Source organism: Pomacea canaliculata, linkage group LG2, assembly GCF_003073045.1.
Source record: "Pomacea canaliculata isolate SZHN2017 linkage group LG2, ASM307304v1, whole genome shotgun sequence".
NCBI classification, from domain to species: Eukaryota; Metazoa; Mollusca; class Gastropoda; order Architaenioglossa; family Ampullariidae; genus Pomacea; species Pomacea canaliculata.
This window is the reverse complement of record NC_037591.1, coordinates 12,919,284-12,944,717: the sequence shown is the minus strand read 5'-3', so window position 1 is coordinate 12,944,717 and position 25,434 is coordinate 12,919,284. Positions and strand designations below refer to the sequence as shown.

The 25,434-nt window shown below is 41.1% G+C and overlaps 1 protein-coding gene across 1 annotated transcript in view; it reads left to right on the top strand.

The window, feature by feature from the left end:
- LOC112557947 (bromodomain adjacent to zinc finger domain protein 2B-like) overlaps nt 1-25,434 on the top strand; it is a 69,664-nt gene that overhangs the window by 18,643 nt on the left and 25,587 nt on the right. The window contains 15 exon segments of the mRNA XM_025228112.1: nt 10,083-10,175; nt 11,210-11,368; nt 12,344-12,526; nt 14,653-15,140; nt 15,625-15,753; nt 16,615-16,800; nt 17,391-17,492; nt 17,909-18,035; nt 18,370-18,456; nt 19,202-19,380; nt 19,779-19,880; nt 20,247-20,391; nt 20,998-21,171; nt 22,217-22,332; nt 23,639-23,704. Of these exon segments, the coding sequence (XP_025083897.1) occupies nt 10,106-10,175; nt 11,210-11,368; nt 12,344-12,526; nt 14,653-15,140; nt 15,625-15,753; nt 16,615-16,800; nt 17,391-17,492; nt 17,909-18,035; nt 18,370-18,456; nt 19,202-19,380; nt 19,779-19,880; nt 20,247-20,391; nt 20,998-21,171; nt 22,217-22,332; nt 23,639-23,704 (2,313 nt within the window). The 5' untranslated portion in view covers nt 10,083-10,105.

The following is a 25,434-nucleotide window of genomic DNA, read 5'->3' as shown; positions in this document are numbered from 1 at the left end:
GAACCCCCAAATGCGATCGTTTCCGCCACGCGCGACTGTCAGGCAGGTTTGCTGGACTGCGGCGTCTGGAGGCCGTCATTCCCTCCCTCTCTCTCCCTCCCATCACACACACACGCGCACACGGACAAAAAAATATCCTCCGTCGCTTTGACAGTCTCTGTGTGCGTGGCTAGCATATCGACCCTCCGCTCTCCGCCGCGGTCTCTTGCGTGCCGCGCGGGCAGGCCGGCAGCGTCGCCAGGTCCGCAGGTTTACCAGAGATTGTGGTGCGGCGCTGTCCCTCGTGGAACCCGGGTGTGTTTGTTCTGCGACTGAGACGAGACTCAAAGTCGGCAGCAACGACCTTGCCTTCTCTCCCGCTCCATGTACCATGCGTGGGTGCAACGGCAGTCCAAAGAAAATTATGGTCGCCTTAGACAACATGTTGCCGGTGTCTAGTCAAATGAGAAACTAGTTCACTCATTGTGACCTTTTTCTTTTTTTCGTGTTGTTGCTAAGCATCGTCTCTGCGGAGAGTTTGCTGCTTCTCTCTCCGCATGTCTCGGGTACCAGTGTGTTTAACTTTAATTGACGAATCCGACTTTGGAAAGTAGTTGATATATATCGTAGAACGTGCTCCGCGAAGCGCTGTTGTGGAAGGATTTGCCTTAGGGATAAAATATAAATTACACAAGGGTTTTAGTGGCAGTTCAGTTCTCCAGTAATCACAGTGGGTGATGGTGACATTCTCCCCACATCCAGCCACCACCCTAGTATGGGTAGGTTTATTTGTTTACAGTGGTGATATCGCGACTTCTGCTTAGTCTTCACTTCTCGTCCAGTCACCTGCCGTTCTCATCTCACAGGCCGAGTCTTGCTTGTGAAGGGCGGCACCGCGACAATGCAACATCAAAATCATTTTCATCCAGTTCATGGGTTATGTACGAAAACAGTTAACTCGCGCTCATGGAGACGCGTCTTGGTCCATCAGGCGGGAGAGACTCCGCAGACACTCCATGTCCTTCTCAGTCCCGCTGTTTAGAGTTCTATCCCCCTTATGCGTTTGAAGCTCCGATTTGGCATCAAATCCATCTCTAGGAAATTTTCATAGCCCAAGAGTACAGTTCCGCTCACTCATTAGTTCTCCATGTTTCATCCATGCACTTAGTCCATGTTTGTCATGATGTGACGACGCGTATTTTTCTTGTACGGCTGACTGTCGGCTATCTGGTTTTTCCAGTGCCGCGCATTGAGCTCGCTCTCACACTGGGAAAAGCGCTTTAAAAATTTAACAATGATAATAATTATTATTTTTCGTCCCTTCGGCGCATAGCATAGTTGTCCAAATCCACCCCGACTACCCACTGTCCGTCATTTCCTTTTAAACCGGTTATCCGTCAAAAGCGGCGACGGTTTTGTCTGAGCTGGTGGTGAGAGTTGGGGAGGGGTGCGATGCTGTTTTAGCATGGAGGGTTGGGCTAGACACAATAGCTGAAACAGATCGCTGAACCGCAGAGAATGATCGAGTGGACGTGTCAGAGGCCACTTTTCTTCCACCTCAACTATTCCCCCCTCAGCCCCCACACCCTCCTTTGTTTAATTACATTGATTTTTGATTTCAGGATCTTTAAGTGCATAGTCTTCAACCCGGCGTGCGCACGCACCTCACACAACCCTTTCAAAACCCAAACCTACGTTTATATTAAAATCAATTGTCTTTGATCTTATCTAATTTAATCGTTGTCTCCTCCTCCTCCTCCTCCTCGCTCTCTCTCTCCCTCACCCCTACCCACCATCTCCGCCTTTGACGTCTGACGATGAAGCCGCATACATGTACAGGAGCACAACCTCTGCCATGCAGTGGGATGCTCGTCTGCCCACGGGTTGGCGAGAAGATTATGCATTGATTTCTGTCGCATTTGGAGCGCAGGCGCGCGGCGCGAGGGGTGAAGAGGAGGAGGTTGGCGCAGAAATTTCCTCCCCCACCTCGGTCCGTCCGCTCTCTTTACTACCCCCCTTCCATCCACCCCTCTACCCCTTTTTTTTCCTCCGTTCTGTGGAAAGTGCACGCGTGTAAGTTGTTGGCTGGAACACGCGGTGGTGGGTGGGCGCATCAGTACACAGATTCCAGGCCTTACGAGCGAGCGGGGAACAGACGGCTCTAAATATTTGATGTCAGACGCAGACTGGGAATGCCACTGTTCGCTGGCTCCCGTGTTCCGTGTTCTTTTTGTCGCGAGTTCTTGCCCCGAACGGAGGTACGGACGGACGGATGAGTGCTTGGGCGGCTGGAACGTTTTCATTATACAGCCGAGGACGATTGCTTGCAATCGCGAAACATAGGTATCGAGGTCAAGTGTCACACACACACACACTCACAGACACACGCATGCACGGGAGGATGTATGCAGAATAGGCAGGATCGCTTTTTCAAAAGAAATTGTGATGGTGTTATCTTTTTCTTAGCCCGTGACAGCAGAGGGAAGAAGGAGGGAAAAATTTAGGCCAAGGTATAACAACAATGCCAGGGCTTAGACTTCAAAGTTTCGTGTAGTTTTAAAAGGGTGCGGGTGGTTTGAGGGGCAAGGAGATGGTGTGATGATGTGCAACATAGTCATGTTAAGGTGTAAAGTTATATGTAATCACGGTTGACAGTCCAAGATAAATATTTCCTCGCTCATATTTTCGTCACAATGTCGCCATTAACACTTTCTTAATGACACGGATCGATAACCTTTTAGGCAGTTCAGGAGAGAGAGAGGGGGAAAAAAAAAACAACAAAAAAAAACTAGCAGTCGCTCGGCCTTTTCGCCTGTATGACATCAGTCGGGAAGAATGTTTTTCTTGTCTTTATTTTAAAAGTGTGTAAGACAGAAGGGAGGAGAAAGGGAGTTGAGAGCTGTGGCCCCAGTGATAATGCCTGTGGAATGCAGGGCAGTACACTACATCATGAGCTAGTTGAAGTCTTTCTTTGTTTGATCAGATTTCTAGCCCCGGTTGTTTCGGGCACGCATTGTTCCACTACACCGGGCCTCTGTCATACCCGACTTTCAGGTCAGCTCCCGTCGCTGTACTGTCAGAAGGAACTTTCTTTGTTCTCTTAATTGTGCTCGACATGTTTACCATTAAAACCGCCTCCTCCACACACACTGTTCTGGAAAAGGGGGTAGAGTGATGGTGGTGTGATGGGGGTATCAAGATTTATGACTCGAATTAAATTAAATGTGACAGCTCAGGGGTAGCACAATCTTTTTTGATAAGCAGACTTTCCTTCGCTCTTAGAAGTAAGATCATACGGCAGCTGAATTAAATTCTCTCTCTTTTTTCCCCTTTCTCTCTTACCGACGGAACAGCTTTTTATTTTTGGTTTTTGCCTCGGGCTGCACCAGTCCGCCAGCGTTTTTCTTGTTACAGAAAGCCCTTGTCGAAGAATTCCCATAGCAACCCCTGGAGTCAGACACAAGGCTTAATTATGAATACTGCTGGCAATGAAGCCCGCAACGTTTGCATGCCGCAACGGGTCCGCGCCAGCGCCGACGACCGAGGGAAGCAGTGGCTTACTGCCTGGCAGATCACCGCACCTCCCCTACCCTCCCTGACTCCTCCTGCTCTTAGAGGGTTTGGATGCCATACCGCCTTTTCTCATACGAGCCTTATCCCCCTCCCCTAACATTTTTGTTTTTCAAATCCCAGATTTAGTGGCGTTCGTGTACTCCAGAGGAAGAGGACATTTTCTCCTGTAGCATCCTGTCCTGTCCTGTTTTCCCTGACCCTCATGCTTTTTTTTATTTTTTTATTTTGATTATTATTACCGGTGGCTGCTACGTCGATAACGGTCAGATGGACTCGGGTGTCTCTTGCTCATGTCAAGGTTGGAGTGGGGAGGGACAGCTGTCATAGAATCGAAAGGAATGGAATGGGGGTGGTTGGCAGGACGAAACAGTATTATCGAAACAGACACGAAAGACGAATAATCGTTGATGAATATTTGCACTCGCAAACTCGCGCACACACTCAAGCAAACTCCAGTAATCTCACCAACGTGATCTCTCTTTAACACACACACGCACGCGTGCGTGATTTTCACAGGGAGGAGACAGAAATTGTTTTTTAAATTATGAAAATAGTGGGGATTTTTTTTTTACAATAATAATAGTAAATTCTGTATCATTTTATTTCAGCGTTCTTTGTGTATCACGTGACAATCTAACAGGGGTGGCTGGAGCTGTGAGCAGGGGGAGAGGGGAAGTGTGGAGAAAATGCTCGGTTGTTCTAGTGGACCAGCAATTTTCCCCCGGGGAAATATAAAACAGTGAATCGTTCCCTTGAACAGCACGATAACATGTCAGATCAAAGAACACGTTGATAAGAGGACAAAGTTTGGCAATCGAGGAAGCACTTATGAAGCGAACGTTGGAGTAGTCAGCACAGGGGGGCATCACACGAGTGGTCAGCATGAGGGGCACCTCAAGTGTAATGAGTAGTCAGCATGAGGGACACCACGGCGCTGGTAGTATCACCACGTCGGTGATAGTCGAAAAACTTGCTCCTGTAGACGGTTAAGCATGAATTAACCCTGACAACCTTTCCCCACCAAGTCTGCTTACCATGGCTTGTGCTTGTGTTTCACCGTCAGGATCAAGTAAACAGTCTTTTCTCGATTTCTCCTTCCCACCACCTTCCCTTCGACCTTTAACTTCGCGCGTCACTGGGGCCTGGGTTGTCCGTCTTATCCGCAGTCAGATCAGAGCCCGGAACACCTTTGTGAAACACATGCCTCGGTTTTGGGTTACACTGTCACTGCCTAGTGCTAGCTTTTGTCATTGCTGTGACATGTCCGAAACAGCCTCGGGTGAAAGTTGCCGCCACTGTAAGCAGCACTTCCACGGGTACAGACGCTCACCCGCCTCCCGCTTGAAAGAGATCGCACACAACAAAAGCGTAGATAGTCGTGACCTCGTAAAAGTCCTTCTCCACCCCTTTCTTCTCCAGCACAGCTTGTCCCCAGGGCCTGCTCACCCTCTCAAATTATAGGCATGTTTATGTGTGGAATGGAGACGCGAGGGCTTGTGAAAACCTACTCGAGGGTGACATTCATGTCGCGGCTTTTACCCAATAATATGTTTCTCTTCAGGACTTCGATCTTTAATAATTCATCATTTACTAATCGCACGTCTTTAGCAAAAAGTGAAGAGGTGGTGGTGGTCCCACTGTTTAACTTCTGGATGTTCTTATCATTAATGGCTGCCAAGAGAGTATCGGGTAGTCGGGTACCCCTCACTTGTCTCCACCGCTCTTTGTCTTCACTGGTGTGGGAGATGCGAGGCGGGAGGGGCTAGTCAACTGCGAGTGTCTTTTATAGGGTGGGGCGGGGTGAGCTGGCAAGACATCACACACCTGACGACGAAGGAGTGTCGGCAGGTTTCCCTCCTAACCTTCACTTCCCCCCTCAACAGTTTTCTTCGTTCCCAAGCCAGGTTTGCAATCGTCTTTCAGTGCGACCAAGACTGTGACGGCAGCTCAGGTAGGCACGACCCCAGGCGTCACCGGGATATGGTGACATCGTACACAGCTAGGCTTCCGTTAGATGCGACTAACTTGTTTAATTAATACAGCAAAATCACAACCACTCTCATGTTGGACATGGCTAAACGGGGGTCCATTCCCCTGGTCGTGTTGGTGGAAATTCTTGTTTGTACATCCCTGCTTACATTAATACAGCCTGTTCTCTCGATACCTTGCCGCTTTTTCCTCCAGAAAATCAGTTGCTTACATGTTTGCTGCTTTGTTACTGGAAGAAAAAAAAACAACCTCGAAGTATTCATTCGAAAGGAATGGGTTCATTTAAAAACAATATAAAAACAGAACGGAGTGCTAGTTACAGAACGAATTGCTATGTTGCAGCTGTTCTGAAGGAATGGCCGCGCTCCATACAAACTGATCCGTAAGAGGATCCGAATTCGGAAAGGTGAAACAAAGGCTAACGCAAACCAGACTTGGTCCACAGAGCCTTTCTAATCATTCATTCCTGCTAAAAACAACAAAGATAAAGGTTGGAAGGATGAATAACACACATGCTTCCGAGCTCCCTTCTATATTTCCTTATTATAAGTTCTACTCACTTTCTGTGTCCGAATTATCAACTAAAAAGTTAACATTCCCGGCAAGTATAGACAAATTTAAAAGAGTAAGACAGAATATATTTCGTGAAATATCATTAGGGATACTGCCTTTATTTGTAATTTTTAAACTCGTGATTTACATAAATACCCAACAATAAGAGAGCGTGGTCTTAGAGGAATTGATATTGGCGTTGGGTTATTTGACACGACAAAGCCAACAGGCTCTGCAACAGAAACAGGAGTGGGATGGAGTGGAGTGGGACATCTGCCCACTTCGGTCTGAAAAAAAAAAAAAGGATTGTCGAGTTGCGGCAGTCCGTCCCTCGGGAACCTGTGACGACCACCGAAGTGCAGAGTAAGAAGGTTGAAGGTTCCAGGACGCCGAGCGCTCGTGTCGAGCTAGCGATGAGACGAGTAGCGAATCTGCGTCAGGTGGCCGCTTCTGCCAATTATGAAGCGTATACAGGTGCTCATCAGGTGTGGGGGCTGGTGGGAGATTGGAAGATTGGGTTAGAGCTCTCATCAAGAGAGAAAGACTAGGTCAGAGTGACCCGGGCGTCCTGACTGCACATCCTCGATGTGTAATAGATATGGTAATATGGTATGTGTGTGAGAGAGAGAATCAGGAATGTAAGGATTTTATCGATGAATAGTGTTCTTGGCGGCTGTTGTGTAAACAAAGCTTGTAGCAGACCCTGTAAGGTAGACGTGCCTATCTTTTCGGCCGTTGCCTGCAAGTCAGCAGAAGAACAGATGCCAGGCTTGGGAAGTGGTGATGGGATGGAGGAGTGGGGGGAGGTGCTGACGAAGGATTGCAGATACTCTGTGGCAGAGATTGAAACAGACCAACATAATCACCAGCGCCTCCCCTTTGTTTTCATGTTTTTCTGACGGAAGATAACATTAATCAAACGGATTAATACTGTTTTGTCCATTTCTATCAGAGATATTCCGCGAGTTTCTACTGAAGAGCTTATTGTTAAAGTTTACGCTTCATCTTATTGTATTCACTTATTCGTCCCAGTACAGTGCCTGTTGTTGTAGGAAGCTCACGGATGGACGTGGCAGCTGACAAGGTCCGCCATGCGCCTTTTTATTGGCGATAGTCCTGCACAGGACGGCCAGTCCAGTCTTTGACATTCGTAAGCCAGTTCTTCTGACCACCACTGCGTTGATCACCCTCCAAAGATACTTGAAGGACAGTCTTAGGTGTCGTGCCGGGCCACATGGCCAAACCAGACCATCTTACGCCACTTGACTTTAATAAGCAGAAGTACCTGTTGTCCTACGAGTGTGGCAACCATGCTTCGTACAAAGTCGTTGATTTACGTTCACTGTATGAGATCCCTGAGCATCCTCCTCAGACACCTGCTCTCGAATGACTGGATTCTCCTTTCTGTGTCGGCGAGCATTCTCCTTTCTGTGTCCATTGTCACATCGATAGAGGTCGTCGTCGTCGTTCTTGGTCGACATCTTGACGACACTTGGGGTGACGCACCAGTCCACCTTTGGCTGTTTCATAGCACAACAGGCTTTAATGAAATTCTCTCTTTTTTGTTGGCAACAGGTGTATAATGTGTAACGGAAGATTGCGCTGTCTTGTCACACAATGGGGAAGAAAATGGCGAGCATCGTTGTAGCCTTCACCATCACCTATCCACACTCTCGTCATCTCACAGTGAATCTTAGTTTCGGTGGCTGCCGGATTATCACATGGGAGACTTAACACACGAAGCCTGGTGATACTCCAGACTTGTAAATGGCTGGACAAAGAATTTGTTTACCAAGACCACATTGACAGCGAATATTGAATATGCAATACGTTGCAGTCCCCTGCCGGTCGTTTGGCTTTCCGTTATATATATAGAGAGAATATTACCATATCGAGTTTCGTCCTGAACTCAGTGTCTCGAACTTGCTGTTGTTTGCTTCTCCCACACACACACACCTGTGAAGTGGAAAAAATGGGGTCTAATCTTAACTGAAGCGGTTCAAAACAATCAAGTCTTCCTATGGGCTGCAGAATAGATGAAGCTTAGCTTCTTTGACAATCGTGTTTTTCGGTCGGTGGAGTGTCGACCTTGTCAAAGCCTTGGGCTTAAAACTGCGTCATGCGCGAGGCCACAGAACAGAGGAAAGAAAAAAAACTACTTTTTTTTCTCTCTCCTTCCCCCCTAAACGAAGCTTGTGTGCAAAATGTATACAGCGTCTATAAAGCTTTATGGGAATATGTAATATCTTTCGACAGTTGTACACCAACGTAAATGGTAGTGTTACTGTGTTATTGTCACACCCAACAACGGAAACAATGGATGACAATGTCGAGCGGCTAAACGATTTCGGACCACTCGTAGATGAAGTGGCGGTTTTTTTTTTCTTTAAAGTTTAACGTCAAACAATATTTTCAAGACCACGAGCACTGATGACACTCAAGCAAGTCATTAGTCAGTGTAACTTATCGACAGTCGTACGTGTGTCGCTTGCTGCGCACTGTTCGCTCACCAGACATTTTTGCGAGTGAACAGCCAGCAGGGTAAGTAAGGTGAGCAGCCCGAACTTGTCGCCTGTGGGATCAATCCAGAGGGGAAGGGTCCTTGAATGTGTTTCGGTCTCGCAAAGTCGTGCGTACGGAGAAAGGCAGGACTGACAACGGCAGGTTGCGCCGCGGCCTCATGGCTGACGGGCGGATGACAGTCAACAACGCTCCGCAGGGAAAAGTAATCACACACGCGGGTACACCCGACGACCACTGCGCGTGCGTCTCGCCTGACGACGCGCTTGAAAAAATAAACAAATAAAAAACAGTAGCTTTTGCAGGCAGGTAAACAGGCACACACCAACACTGTTAAACGGGTTTTGGGGGGATTGGTTCTGCTAATCGCTTCGCGCAGGTTCTGGTGATCCGGGCAAGTTGATCCGCGAAGCCCCATCGCTGCCCACAGAGGAAACAAAAGGAATGAATATGTGTGTGCACGTGCGTGCGCGCGTGCAGCATTGCTTTTTAGCAGCGTGTTGGGAGAATCGATTAAGAGGATGGATGTCGTTATGATATGATGAGTGCGTATCATTGAAAGGAACTGGGTTATTGAGGGCGGTTTTTGTTTTTTGAAGGCAGTTGGTAAAGTATGGGTGTGAAAGGGGAGGGTAGGATACCAAGTGATTAATTTGAAACTTTGTAGTGAATGCGGAGAGAAAAAAAATGGTATATTAGAGATTCATTATATTATTATTGTAAAGCGGAGATGACTGGAGATTGGCAGCAATAGCATTGCACGGATACAACATAACAACACGATGTGTCATCATCTGTGGTAGATGACGGGGGAGTGTCTTGTAGTTGGTAGATTAGAAATAACTGCTGCCTCGTAAGGAATGAGTAATGAGGACAACGAGTAAAGAGAGTGTGTGTGTGGGTGGGGAAGATGGTGACATTTATGTGGTCATGAAGCAGCGGTATACTTTGAATAAGTATAGTTTCATACAGGAAGTGGGTGCGTGATCATGCATCGGTGCTGAGACTTAAAAAAAAGCGCCGAATCGGGGTTTCTTCCGTCCCTTAATTTTTCAGTTGCAGACACGATGTCATTATGAAGCGTATTTCAACCTCTCATTATACTGGTACACACACACAGTCCATAAAATTGATTGAATATTTGTTGGTGGGTAGAGAATTGTAGAACAATGTGAAGAAAGTGGAACTGATCGAGTATGGGCAGCAGGAATGTGAGGAGAATTGAACTGAGTAGGGGCAAGATGAGGATGGAGGAGAAAGAGAATCAACTTAATGTTTTCTTGACGTCATGTAGTTACCATGGTCATTAAAGGATATAAATACTTCTTCACTTTCCTTTTTGTCTGCTCTGGTCAATTTTTTTAAGGAACCTACTAACACTAGCTCATTTCTTTCCATACTACCATCACTTGCAAGTACAACAGGACAGAGACAAAAAAGCAAGCATCATGTTTTGTCTTTTCTTTCAGACGCCCTAAAAGGTACAGATGCTATGAGCAAAGAGGACAAACCACCCCCCAACCCCAATCATGGACTCTTTGACCCCACCAGTCACCTTCTGGGTAAGATTATAATAAATAATTTCTCTTATTTTGTTTTCCCTCAAAGGAGGCAGTAGGTTCATTTTCTTGTGCAACTGGCATAAATTATGCGACCTTTTATCATGTAACTTGTGAGAGCAACATTTACAGGACGAGTCTTCTCTGTGTGAATTTTTTTCATTGAATCCTTTCAAATGATTTACATCTTTAAATTACCTTTAATATTATTATATAATAGTATTATTTAGAAGGCTTAGACAGAAAGAGCAATTGTTACTGTGCAAATTGATTATGCCTATTCCACACAAAACTGTGTTGCCTAATCATGTCAGGAGTGACAGCCAGATATGGTGTCTAGAAATGAGGGTGTTAGCCCATCCATCTTTGTCTTCTTTTCAAATCTTCATCCTAGGAAAGAGTTACAAGCCAAGGAAGGATTTGTAGCTAAACATAAACACAAAGCAGCTAAGGTTGATATTATGACTTAGAAATTAGAGCAAGGCAATCTTTATAGATGTGGAACTAGTTCAGAAACTCAAGAAAAGCAAATAAAGATCACAGTTTTGAGTAGTTGTAAAATGGTTACCTGATGCATATTTCTTCAGAGCATTGTAAATGGAGTGAATTTCAGACCCTCTTTCAAAAAGAACTGTATGACCCTTATATTGTTATTATGTTATTATATTGAATATTATTGTGCAACATATGCTAGCTGTTGTTGATGGACGATTACTTTGCTTCAAATCAGGTTGTCTGACGGCACCTGTGAATGAGCTAATGAAGAATGAAAGGAGAGGGTGTTTGTGTTTTAAGGAGGGGTAATAGGTCAGAGGCTTGCGAAGGGACTAAAATTGTTTTGCTTAGAGAAACTGTTTTGTCTGCACCTTATATAAATTGTAATTAAACTTCTTATGATTTGATAAAATTACTTGATCAGTGTTTTATCATGTTATAAATATTTTGTAGGGGTGAGGGAATGTAAATGAATAGGATCACTGTAACTATTCTTATCTAAAAATGTTGATCTCATTATTGCTTGTTTTGGTCACCATTAGGTCCCCCCGCAATGGGGCTGGCAGGTCTGCCCTTCCCACACCTGGCTCACCTACCAGCCTTCCCATGGCTGGCCAGACCTCCTTTCCCTCCTGCTCTTTTTGGAGGTCTTGGGGCTTTGCCCAACCCTCTTTTGGCACATGGGCTGTCTCCTTCTACTGGTGAGTAGAGATGTGCAACAAAATACTGTTTACACACAAGGATGTTCCAGTTCCATTTTTGAAAATTCTGCTTAGATCATTTTTGAGGAAGAGTGGCTAAAATATTTTACTGTGCATATAACATTGTAAGACAACTGTCAGACGTGCTAAAAATATTGGAAACTTGCCACAGAATTTCAATAAAAAGTAATTTCAGCAGTCTTTTTTAGTTTTATGGGACCTTTCATGAATATCTAGTCCATCTAATAAATTAGTGACATCATTCAGGGTCTGTGGTACATTTGGTACATATTAAAAACACTTGTTTATGTCAAGGGATGCTGTGCATGGTGATGGGTGGGTGATGCACTTCTTTCCTCATGCACATTTTAATGGGAAAAAGAAGGGTTAATGTGAAAAGTAGGAAATGTGTTGCAATAATAATAGTAAAATGTTCATTTCTTTCTTGTCCCCCCAAAAGCTTTGAATGTAGAGGGATGTTAGGATGTTAAAGCATTCCTGATGTCCACAGCTGCATCACTCTTAGGTTTCAAGAACTTGAACCAAGGGAGTTAATTTTAAGCGCCCATACCACATGTTGAGTAGCTGACACACCTAGGACAAAATGATTGTAACTAAACTATAGGATAGCTGTGCTGTTGAATTCTTGAGAATAAAATGGTGATGTTAATCTTTTCATAAGTTGTCTGTCATATATAGCATTGTAGAGACTAGGAACAGGGTTAATGATTGAGAGAAAAAGAGCATGCACTAGTTTGTTTGTGAAGAAAGGGATTTAGTCTGATATGTGCCTCAGTACAAGAAGGCAAGTTGGACCAGTATTTTCACATTGAGTTTTCTGTACCTGGCACAGCATATAGTTCAGTTCAGGACTCCTGGCTGGTCAAGATGACTGTCATCAGGTTAACTGTTTACCCTTCCTCCCCCATCCTTCCAACATACACTGACTCCCTAGTGCTCTTCCTTGCCTAATAGGTGGCGCTGACTGGTGGCGCGCAGCATCTGAACATGCTAGGAGAATGGCTGGCAGTACGGGTGTTGACTTCTTTGCGGGAAGTCTTGGCCCACAGTTTACACCAGGTTTCAGCAGCCTAGGCTTAGAGAGCACCGCACCAGGGCTCGAGTTTCTATTTTCCACACCAAGTGATCATGATAAATGTAAGCTGACTGTGTAGTGTCTAGGGATCCCAGTCACTGGTTTTGTGTACAGTCTTTCTTGCTCTGTTTCAGCTTGTTTTTTCCCCCCTCCCCCTAATTATAATCCTTATTTATACTTTTGTAGATTTTTTTTATTATATTTGTATGTATGGAAGTACATCGTGCTATGTGCGCATGAGTATGGAAAAAAGAGGGAAAGAATGTGTGAGAAAGAGTGGTGATAATAACAACAATGTCCCTGAAATTTTGTGCCTAGAATGTAGTTATCAGTGTGTGCATGCACATACACATTTGCACAAATATTGTGCACATGCTTGTGCATGTGTGTGCAGTAAAGATGTGCAGCGTGCATGTGCATGAGGGACTCTGGTTGTGATGTATCAGCCTGTGTAGTTTTTTTTGTTTTTTGTTTTTTTTTAAAGAGGTCATGGATTTATTTCATTAACTTGTTTGTTACAAGTGGCAGGCATAATTGATTTTTCAGATCCTTTTTGGCATTAAAGAACAGTTGATATTTTGAGGTTTACGATGTTCTTTTAACTTCTCTATTTAAAGGACAGATAATGGATGACACTTATATTGTCAAATTTATTAACAGTGAGAAAATGGGGCATTCCTGGTGGCTTGCACTTTTTAAGAACATTTAAAATAGTAATTTTCTTTTAATGTCTGTTAATCTACCCTAAAGATTACATTGTTTTTATTTCTCGCTATTAAACAGAACTTATGCATTGCCAATGCTATTTATTATGTTTTGTTTTGGGCTGGTATATGTATGAGTTTGCAAAGGACAAAAACTCCTGATCTTGTGATGCAACACCAGTGTGTTAGAGGGAACATGAAAATGCAGGATGCATGTGCACGTGGTCTAGTGATGCTGCTTTGTTAATTTTTTTTGTTTGGAAAAGTTGGTAGTTAATAATTTCCAATAATGAGAAAAGAAGTTATTCTACAGTTCTCATAATAACTAATAAAGATGCTAAATAAACTCGGGTGGGTATATGTGCAAAAGACCATTGGAGATTTTTCCTGCCATATACCTCCCCCCATTACCTTTTGTTTAAATTTGAAAAGTGAAAGAACATAACAGAAATCCCTCATTTTTTTTGCCTGCACACACACACACACAAGATGTACTATATGTACCAGTAAAAGATAATATGAGCTAATTTTCCAGGGTGTAGTCTGAGTGCTGCACTGATTTCTGTAAGCATTGGTTATCTTACAGTGCAAGCTAAACTTGAAAGTTGAGTGTTATGACTTTTTTATGACTTTACCTGGAGTAGATTAACAAACATGTATATGAAAGTCCAGTCCTGCATTAAGTCTTTGAAAAGTTTTAGTTGTTAAGTGCCTGGAGAAATTGTCTCCAGGCCGGTCACAGAATTTTGTAAGGTCTAAGTGTTGTGGACCTCTCTTTTTACTACAGAAGTTGCCCATTTTTTTTTTTGAAGCCTTCCACTAAATAATTCTTAACTGATTGAGCAGGCAGCCTTATTTTTTAAGTTTTCTATCCTTGGTGTTGGTTCTGTTGCTGTAGAAACTCGGGCCCCACTGGAACTGCTCTTTCTTGTGATGTGATGTACATCTCACATGCTTACCTCCCTTAGTCGTGCTTGCTCTTACACCCACGATTGCTATATTTCAGAAATTCCCCTTCCCTCTAATGTTTTTTTAGTATTAAATTTTGCATTCTCTTTCTAATTTTTTATATCTTGCTTTGAATTTTATATTTAAGCCTTTTTTCTGGCTACAGCCAGTAGAAGAAATTTTCTTTGGTGTCATGCTTTTGATACTAAATACTTTTTACTTTAAGATACCACAAAAAACACCTTTACTACAGTGAGATAAATCACTGTTATAATGAAATGTTTGTAATGCTAACAAGACATTGAAAATGAATTTAAAAAATAGTTAATAACATCTTTAGTGTTGATGGATACCATGAAGTTTCACTGCACCATAGTAATTATCATCAGATTTTATAACACATTTTTTGAACACACATTACTAGGGCCTTCATTTTTAAACAAGGACCTTTTCCATTAAATTTACTTTGTCTTAGACTCCCAAATTACAGTTTTTATCATTTTATTTAACTTGTTTCTCTTGTAAAACTTTTGCAGCTGCTTTATTTAGCATGTCCAAACACTTGAGTGAACTTCCATCAGCATCACCTTCTTCCTCATCGTCAAAACGGTCTCGCACCCCAACCCCAGCACCAGCTCACCAAAAGTCCACTTCAGCCAAGTCATCCTCCTCTTCGTCTAGCTCCAAGGATCCTCATCTGAGTTTCCTCTCCCCAGCCATTGACAGTCGATCTCCATGGCATATAAATGGCAGTGCTTATGATTTTAAGACTCTTACAAGTGACAAACGTGTCTGTCAGAAGAGGAAACACAAAAGTGGAAAGCCCTCTACTGATGAGTCACGCTCCAAATTGTCCTCTTCTGCAACCTCAGGATCCCATAGCATTTATTCAGAGAGTGATAAAGGTGGTGGTGACCCCACTGGTGCCACAGTTTTGAATTTATCAATGTCATCTTCTAGTGCCAGTGCCACTGTCACATCACCCCCACCGGTGACACCAGGAGTTCAAGATCTTTCAGTAAAGGTACAGAACTAGCAGCATTAGTAAAGTACAGGTTGTGGCCTGGGTAATATGTAACTGGGGAGATGTGTATACCTCTGATAGTCATTCAAATATATGAAAAAAACCCTCAAAACTTATGACTATATTTTATCCTGTCAGTTTTTCACTTGATCTGCAGGCCTGTTTGTATTTCTATTAATCCATTTGTTTTTTATTTATTTTATTTAATAGTTTTTCTGTGAGTTCATTTATTAATAGTTTTGTCTGTTTGTCCAGGTCAATTTTTTTTATTAAGAAATTCCGATTCTCATGCTGTTCAAGTTTGAATTCTAGGTTGGCAGACATTGTTAGAACTATAGTCTGTGGTGTTCCATAAATGTTCCATCATGCCTGTGTATGATATGTTTTTTGAAATGCCTGTAAAATAACATTGCACATTTTTAGGTTAATACTTTTTTCTTATGTCTAATTTTGTTACTGTGTCATGATTTAAATTTTGATTCAGAAGTCCACCAAACAACCCAAAGCATCAAATGGTACAAACTTATCAGAAAGTGATAGCCCTGATATCAGCTCACCAGGGTCAGAGATCAGTGACAACTCTGATGATGGAAACCACAGTGACCCTGAAAAGGTATTCTTAATTTTAACTTCACATAATTGCATGTGGCATCTTTTATCTGATCTCCTTCTGCCTGAGTATCAAAACAATGCAGAAGTAGAATAATTATTTACTTGCAAGCTTTATTATTTGATGACTGCACCACTGAGATGACAGACAGCTTAGGCATCTGCAGAAGCTAACAGCCTTTTGTTCTATATATATAAGCTTTAGATTCTTAACGATGTCCTTTTTAATATTAGCAGCTTTTAGGTATGTATAGTAACAGTTAACTCTAAAGAGAGTAAATAAAGGAAAATCAATAATGATGATATACTTGCAGCTCTTGCTGAATAGAGGTTGATAGTCTTATTCTTCTGATAACTCATTCTTAAAGGACATGACTTGGTGTTGGGTGTCTTTTTTTTTTCTAATCAAATCTGAAGTTTCTAGAATGGGACTATTATTACTATCTCCTCTTCCTCACTGCCTTACCTTCCCCAACTCTCTATGGAGTCAGTTACCCATTCCCGCTTAGGTTGACCAGAGGAGTGGTCAGGGTGGTGGTGGTGGAGTTTGCTGCACTACCGGGCATTGAACCAGCACACCTCTCAGTTCGGACACCAGCGCTCTAACCACTATCCGGTTTATTTCACTAGAGCCTGTGGCATTTAAAGGTTTATCCTACCCCTGTACCTCAAGTAAAAGCAGCAAAAGGAAGAATGTTGGAGACCATTTTCCACATGCCAAGCCTTAGACATAGACAATCACTGCTTATGGTCAGTAGGCTATGGAACCCTTAATCTTTTCAATTGATTGGGTTTGATTTGATTACTTTTTTTTTTAGCATTATTCAACTACCTGCTGGGATTCTTATTTTGGTAACTATTTCAGGGTGAGAGGCCTAACGATGGGCGAGCCAGTCACCTCATTGATGGTAGCAAGAAGCAGCTGCTAGCTGATCAGATTCGTCAGCAGCTAATGGCAGCTGCACCGTCACCAGCTCACCAGCCTATTCCGCTCGTCATTCCTTCCCTCCGCATGCGACTGACTCGTCAAAAAGATCAAAAGAATTCCACTGTCCGTAATAGTTACTCATTGCTCAACCTACCCCTGATGTAAGAGTTTAATGTGCTTGTTTATTTTTCAGCTCCTGTGATGGAAGACATTTATTTTTAACATACAGTTGTAGGTGACATTTCTAAATTAATTTTATTTCTGTTCATTTCATGCGTTCATTGTGCTTGTACTTTCTGCATTGATTATTAATTATTTTTTAGTCTACTTTAAAGTAAATGTGTTTTTTCCTTTTACATAGACTGAATAATGAATTAATGGTGTGTAATTGTCCATCATTTGTAGCCAAAACTGCCCCACATAGTCATGTCAAATCATTGGTATAAACCTCTTAAAATTTTCCAGATTGAATTAGTATTCATGTTTATTGTTGCTTTGACAGTTGTTTGAAATGTGACTGTCTTTTCTTTCCCTTATTTCATGATTGAGCTGCTGAATTTGTAAATGATGAGTTTGTGTAAATTTCTTATCTTAATGTCTGAATCTGTAAATTTAACAGTTTTGGACTGAAGATCAGTTTGTCTGGGAAAAAAGGGTATTCAACAGTAGTTGGTATATCTTCATGAGAAACATTTAATATTTTTTGTTCGCAGTATAACACAGATGGGCTGATGGAGCCAGATATACTGAGCCTTCCCTCCTCATCGCATACCACACCACCCTCCACCACAGCTTATTCGTTCCTTGCAGGGGAGGTAAAGGATATTCTGTAGTACTGGATTCAAGTTATATAGACAAACTATGTCAAGTATTAATTCAGTGTCATTCTCAAGATTGGTTGCAGTTGAACCCAAGGCAATGTGACTGTAAGAATTTCTTTAAACTTTTAAGGAACTGTATTGATAAGCATGTTGACATTTAAACTGTAAAGTAATGCAGAGCAATTTAGATATTTGTAGTTCATAGTGATTAAAAAATATATAATTCATACTGTGGGGAAAAAGGTCAAAATATCACAATAGTCTCACTGGCTTAACTGACTGTGGCAACTTAGCAGCTGGATATTTAACTTTACATTCAGTGGAACCTTTCTGTTTCCAAGAAGCCACTGACTTGTGACTAACAATTTATGGACTTTATTTTGGAGGGCTTGTATATTTTTTCCACACAGCGTCTTCTAAATCATCAACTCAAAGAGGAGTCTCAAGACTCTCTGCTGTCATACCAAAATGTGGAGGCAGATGACAAGTTTGGCACGTCTGGCAGTGAAAAGTTAATAGATTCTGAATCTCAGTCAGGTAAGTCTCTTTCCGAACATGAAGTTTAGCACAGTTTTTAATTCTTGAGTATTTATCAAAAATAGTAACAAGGCCTTATCTTTTTGGCCTGCTGCTCTTTCCCTCAACCCCTTGAAATGAAAAGGGTGTAACTCCAAAAGTGATCTCCAGGCTTCATCATTTTCTTACAATATTTGCTCAAATACAGGCCTGGTAATCTAGGATAGTAGTAGCAATATTATTTATATTGATAGGTTTTCAATGCTGCAACACACAGCTTGGCTAGAGATTCCAATAAACTTGACAATATGCTGGTACTTCTTCATAAAAGCTTTCTGTGGTTGTTATTTTGCAGGGTGGGGAAGTGATGAGGATGGGTCTCACATCGCTGGGTCATCAGCATCACCTGGCCCGTCATCCCGAGGTTACGGAGATTCTGAAGGTGACGTAGAAATAATGCAGACCATGGCAATATTTTGTTGGGGGGTGGGAGGGGATAAGGAGAATGATGAATCCACACAGTCCAGTTCCCACCGAATTTGGCAGGAATATTCTCATTGTCTGTGGAGAATTTGCTAGCTTAGTTTGATTGGTGTATGTTGCTCCAGACCCTGTTTATTTTTATTTTACCCATTTTAAGATTATGCCAGTGGATCCTAATGAAGAAAAAAACTACGTGGAAGAAATTGCAGCATGTTCCTCTAGAAAGTGCAGGCTTGAAGGTCATATAGTGAGAGAGAAGCCAATGAGTGAATGAGAGTGAAAGACTTAAGAGAGCAGCCTAGAAGGGTTAGAGATGGTGGAGAACAAGTTGCATGGCGGTTAGCACTATTGCAGTTTTTATTATTCCTTCACTACAAATGGCCAGCACAGACTGTCACCTCCCTTTCTTTTTTTCATCTGCTTCATGTGATTTGTGCACAAATATTCTCTTGGGCAACAATGGGTATCCATGGTATTTCCCAATATTTAAAAGCATAAGATGCAGACAAGGCAGACATTTGAAATCTAACCAAACAGGAAATAATTATCATCAAAATGTTGATTTTTCTTCCTTTTTTTTTGTAGGGGGAGGGGGTGCAGGGTTAGGGAATGCTATGAGGCACATTTAGAACATCCTGACGTCAGAACAATATTGAATTAAAGAAAGCAAGAGTTTTAAGGAGGAAATTGCTTTTAATGTCTAGATTCTTCACCCAAACGCCGTAACATTGTCTTGAATGAGAAAGAGCTCATCATACCATTAGAGCATGGCTGGCGGCGGCAGACAACCATTCATGGGATGGGGCGACGAGGCATAGTAGGAGAAGTGGTGTATTATGCACCATGTGGCAAGAAGATGAAGACAATACCTGATGTCATGCGGGTATGTCTTCTGTCAGATTGGCAGGATTATAATATTTGCTATATTTCTCATATAAGGTATTTTTATATTGCCTTGTATTGTTTCACAGGCATGTTTATTTTATAATAGGCGCAATTCTTGATCAGTAGGAAAATCAGCACAGGAAATTGGATAGAGTGATGTGAGGTGTTTCGACCGTGATTAGCTTGCTTGGCTTTATGTTGAATACGAGTACAATAAATAATTTTTTAATAAAATTTTCTCAGGAGACTGTGGTATAGTTTTTAATCATCAGTTATTTACTAATGTGACAGAATCAGTTATTTACATGAGAAATAACCTCAGATTTCAGTATTATATCTTCAGTTTTATTTGTTATGGTGTCTTCATTTTATTAAGCTCACAATGATGTGTTTCAGTATCTTGATCGGCATGGCATCACTGATTTGTCTCGTGAAAATTTCACTTTCAACACCAAAGTCAATGTTGGCCAGTTCTTTGAGATTCGTGACAAGCAAATGGTGAGTCTGTTCACCCTCCAGCCACATAATTCCTCTGCCTCCCCCATCTCATCCCCACCCCCATTTACTTTTAAGTAGACTTTGGTGGGTGTTAATGTACCATGCTGTCAGTCTGACAAGTTTCAACTTCCATAGATTTTACAAAGCAAAAATAAGTGTAGCTTCTTTAGAAAGGTCACTAAGTGTGTAAAGATTTAAGAGTTGGCCATTGCTAAGGGAAGAACTTGTTTCATTGTGTTGCTAAAGTTCTTGTTATTACTAAATTTTTAAATTATTTATGCTGTTGATGTTGAAATGGATAATAGAGAAGGGATTTTATATTTGTTCAAACAAATGTTTCTCACTGTCTGTTTAATTTTTATCAAGCAGGCAAGTCTCACAGAGGTGAGGTACTTGACAGAATTGCCATGTCTAAAGGAAAACGTGCACGCATGCAGATGCTGGCTCGTAAGAAAAACGAGAAACAGCTGCGCCAGCAAGCCCTTGCCAAGGCAGCCATGGAAGAGAAGCTGAAGCGTCGTCTGGAGCAGCAAGGTATGTGTTGCTGCTTCTGTTTTCTTATGCACAGAGAACGTAAAATACTGCAGTGTGCTGGTGACCTCATGGGAGCTTTCTTGGTGCTACCACTAGATTTCTTGTTGACTGTCCGTTACTGTTTTAATTTGTGGACAATTTTGCATTGTCTCCCAGACTTTTTTTCCCCCTCTCATCTCTTTCATCTCTGTATTATATTGCTGTTTACTGCTTTTGAACAGTTCAATATTCATGTTACCTCTGTAAACAGTGTTAGCTTTTGTGAGGTCCTGTTTCTCTGTCATGTGTGTTTCGTGGCTCTTTAAAATAGGTGTGTCACTATCGGATGTCTGTGAAAAGGTTTTTCCATTCAGTTAGGTTGACTGAAAGATTTTGTTTAGAAATCATGCACATATGAGCTAAACAGGCCTGCGTTTACATTTCTTTCTCTATTATTTGGAAGTTTTCAGTGCCACCAGAAAAAAAAACAAACAAACAAAAAAAATAGTCCTCATTCATTATTATGATACAGACCTTGTTACCAAGCAGTGAGCTTGTTTTTTTTGCGCTGAAGGGAACATATAACTATGTTGCTTGCTGGAAGCAACAGGTAAGCTGGTTTTGAGGATAGGAAATGCAGGCAACCACGTCCTAAATGTCACTAAGCAGATGGCGCATCTTGCAGACATGGCTCGCAAGGCAGCGGAAATGAAATTTCAAATGCGTCTGGAGAGGGAACAACAGAGAGAGATGGCCAAGAAAGTTAAGGAGGTCAGACGTAAGTGTCCGCAGGCCATCATTCACTTGTTACAAAGTTGTGTATGTGTTGTGCACACCTCCGCTCTTCGATGTCTATTTCCCAGTGATGCCTCTTAGCTCTTGTGTTAAAAGTATTACCCAGAGAGAGAAAGAGAGAGAGAAAGTAAAAAGAGGAGAAAAAAAATCAGGTAGGAGGTTTTTGTCTGGCTGTTTATATCCATGAACATGCATTTTAACAGCAAAGGTTTTAGCCATTTCGAAGTATAGATTTAATTTTCTTCTTGATAGTCATCAGTTGCTTCTCAATTCTAAGATCAAATTTTTCGTAATAGTTCCTAATAGTCATAGTTGATGCCCCTGATAACAAACTTCTTTACATTAAATTCTGCTATAGTAGATTTGGAAGAAATTGTGTGTTTGTGTGTGTGAAATTTTGATACAGATTTCTTTTGCTCTAAATAGCAAGTAACCAAATAACTGAAAACCCTGTTTTAAACTTGCTAGGAGATGCATCACTGCCAGCATTATGTATTATATTGCTTGATATATTTTTGAGGTCATGTGTTGTTGCTTTTTTACTTGCTGCCTGTCCACGCTTGTTCTTGCATTATCAGATTTCTCTTCCTGCAAGAGGAAAATATAATTTTGTTTAAAAAAAGACAACAGCTTACCCACAATCAGGCATGGGATTGTTGTCTGTTGGTATTTCTTTGAGGAGTGGAACTGCGTCTCATATAAAATTGTTTTCTTTGTTAATGCCCCTGGGCCATAATCAGCCTTCATAACTGAAGTTTTATCATTGGGTGCTTAATCTCTATTAAAGAAAGGCCTGATGTATAGACACTGAACAGGAACCTGCACCGTTTCTTTCATTGGTGCTTGTATTTTGCTTGGGCTGAACAGCTTTAGGAAATCCTTACTTCATCTAAAGATGGTTGCAGCTTAGTGAAGCAACTTCAATTCTTCCAGCTGTTTTATTGGAATAATAATATTAATGCATAATAATAGTATTGCTTATAATAATAATGGTATGGCTGGGTTCTGTTTCTTTTCTCTTGTTGCAGTAATAGAGAGGAAACAAGAGAAGGAGAGGGCAAAGATCGCGAAGCAGCAGGAAAAACTGCGTCAACAAGAACAGCTGCGTATTGAGAGAGAGATGAGGGCTCAGCAGATCATTGAGGTGCCGTTTTCTTTTTTCTTGCATGTTACTTGTACCCGATTTGTTGTGTTGGTTGTTTTATTTTTAAACTTCTGTTCAGATTACAGACTAACATCTTTATTTTATTTTTGTGGGTTTTGTTTTTCATTGTGTGTTTTTGTGTGTGTATGTGGTCAGGAGAGAAAGTTTTAAGGAAGCCTGAGCTGTGAAATACATTCTTTTATCACCTCCAGTAAAAAATCTAAAATAGACAACAACAAAAAAAATAGAGACCAACAGTGACTATATATGTATGCAACCCAATTTCTTAATGTGCTTATTTTGGGGGCCCATTAAAAAAAAAGACAGGAAGAATACAATCTTGTATCATATGCTACATGCTACATTTATTTAAACAGTACTTGTGAACTGCCGAGAGTTGAGAGTGCATGTTCACATTAATGGCAGACAAAAGGAAAGAAGAGAAGGGAGGGAAGTTAAGCAAAAAAGAATATTTTTTTACAGGAAAATTTTCCCTTTTTTTTTTTTTAGGTAATTAGTGTCTTTGTTTTGGGTTTGCAGATTAGATGTTAACAATAGTAAATGTTGCAAAGAACTACTAATATATATTGAACTGCACAAGAGCATTTGCTGTTTGTATCTAAGCTTGTATCCAACTTAGAAGTGATATAATGGGATAAAAGTCAGTGGCATATAATCTTATTTAGAAATGGTCAAGAACTCACTGCCAGCTTGTTTAAACACATTGAACTATACAACAATTAAATTCAAGCAGCTAAACCATAACTAACTAAAATCACACTGGAATAGTAAAACTGGATTATGGAGTGGGAGATATGGGAGAACCTATGAATAGTTGATGAAACTGGCACTTCATAAACAGACTGAGATTTTGGCATCTATCACCCATCCCCATCCCTTACTGTAAAAATTAAAAAATTCATAGTTTGTCATTTTTACACTTTTGTAAACTTAACGTATTCATGTTGTTTGTTGGTTTTATGTTTGTGTATTGTGTGACACGCCCAAAGTCATAAAATGATAGAATCCCACAGTTTTGTTTTTCTTTTGCCTCCACATTGCTTTTTCTTGTATACATATGTGTGTATGTGTCTCGTGGTTTGTTTGTTATTTTTTTTTTTTTTTGCCCACATGTCAATGGACATTGCCCTCATGTCAATGGAATAATCTTACTGGACTTTTCTTGCTTGAGTGGATTTTTGAAGGGGAGGGTTTTTTTTTCAAAGCATCTTTACCTCTCCAAGTATGCAGCCTGTGTTGACCTGTGGGCAGATCAGTTTTACTTGTGGTGTTGCGTGGTGTGCAGGCACGCAGACGACGGCAGATGGAATTGGAGGAAATGCGTATGAAAGAAATCATTCGCAAGAACAAGGTTTGTTGCATGGGATCCATGCTAATTGAAATACCCTTCAGACCCTATTTCTAACCAATACCCCACCTTCCTGGCAGTGAATCACTTTTTGACTCATTTGTGCTGGAAACCTTTTTCATAGCCATATTCCAAAGGCTTTCATGTCTCTGCTTTTTTTTTTAAACATATCCGTGTGTGCGTGTGTGTGTGTGCGCACGCGCTCGCGTGTGTATGCATTGACTTCCTTCCAGAATAGGGCACATAATTTTAGTGTCTTTTTCTCAGTGTGTCCTGGATGATTTTCCATGTATCAGTTTTTAGAAATTAATAAATTATGCACTGTAGAAGAAGTTGGAAAATGTAAGAGTTTAGACTTTTAGGCCAAAATCAACTTTGCCCTTTCTTTTCCACCTTTTTATTTTAAAAAAAACAGAATACAGCTGGCATAACAAAAAAAGAAACATGTTCTACATGTTTTTGAAATTTATATTTAAAGCAATGAGGCTGATAAACCTCAATTAGAGGATTATATTTCACCTTATGTTTAATCAGTGATGCATAAAATAATACCACGAACTAATATCCCTGGACTGCTGGCAGATGATTTTTCCCAGTTAACTGCTAAAACGAGGCATGAGACGACAGTTTCCGGTTTAGTCACATTCTTTGTTATGGCTTGCCGAGACTTTAAGCGGAGAAGTTTGCAAGAGGCTAAGCATTGGTCTTGGCAGACAGATAGCATCCATACACATCCATGATAATACTCTGTGAAGAAAAGTTTATAGGTTCTTGCTATCTGAAGACATTTAAGGCAAAAAAGATAAACAGCATATAAAGATATTTTGGGTATTATTTTTTACAAAATTAAAATGAGGCTGTAGGGGGAGGTATATAATATCAAAGCTTTAGTTTCTGACTCATACATTCTCCCCCTTTTTATCACTTGAAATCTAAATGCAAGGAAAATCATGAAGGAAATTTATCTTTCTTGTCAGTGTTAGTCATCTTGTTGCATTCGCATTCTTGTGTCCACTCTTCAGAGCTCATTTCGGTATCTATAACTTGAAGGCTCATGTCTAGCTTGGCTTGATATAGGAGTATATTTACATGTATTTGCATTTTTAGTTTGAGCTTTGAATGTGGTTTAAGTAGCAGTGATTGTGTGGGTGTCTGAGGGAGACTGTGTGTATCTGGACATTGTTTAATGTATTGGTGTATTTTTGTTTATCATTAATGTATATTCTAAATTTTAATTTTGGTGATGTTTATAGTTTTATTTTCTTGGTGTGTCAACGAAATGCAGTTTGGACTTCTGTGCTACAGGTAGTTGATTCATATTGTAGTGAAAGTCTTATTTAAAAAGAAAATTCTCATAAAATGATGAAATGATTTCATGTCTAAGCCTTGCGCAGTGGTGGTACCATAGCTGATGAGGTTTATCTTAAGCTGTGGTTAGTCGAAAACTGAAGATACAAGAGCTGATAGAATGAAATGGAAGGTCAGACATAAAATAGAAAACCTCAGTATTGCCCCAATATTTGGTTAGCTAGTAAACAAATTTTCCAACATAGAGATGTTTTTTGTGACAATAAGAAATTTGGCATCTATTTGAACGGATCCGTGAAGAGTACAGAGAGACGATTCTTTATATCAAAAGAAAGATGACAAATGTGAGACATCCATTGTTATAATCATCTGTTATATCTGTCCTTCAGCACAAAAATCCAAACAAACATTTTTATCCTTCTATT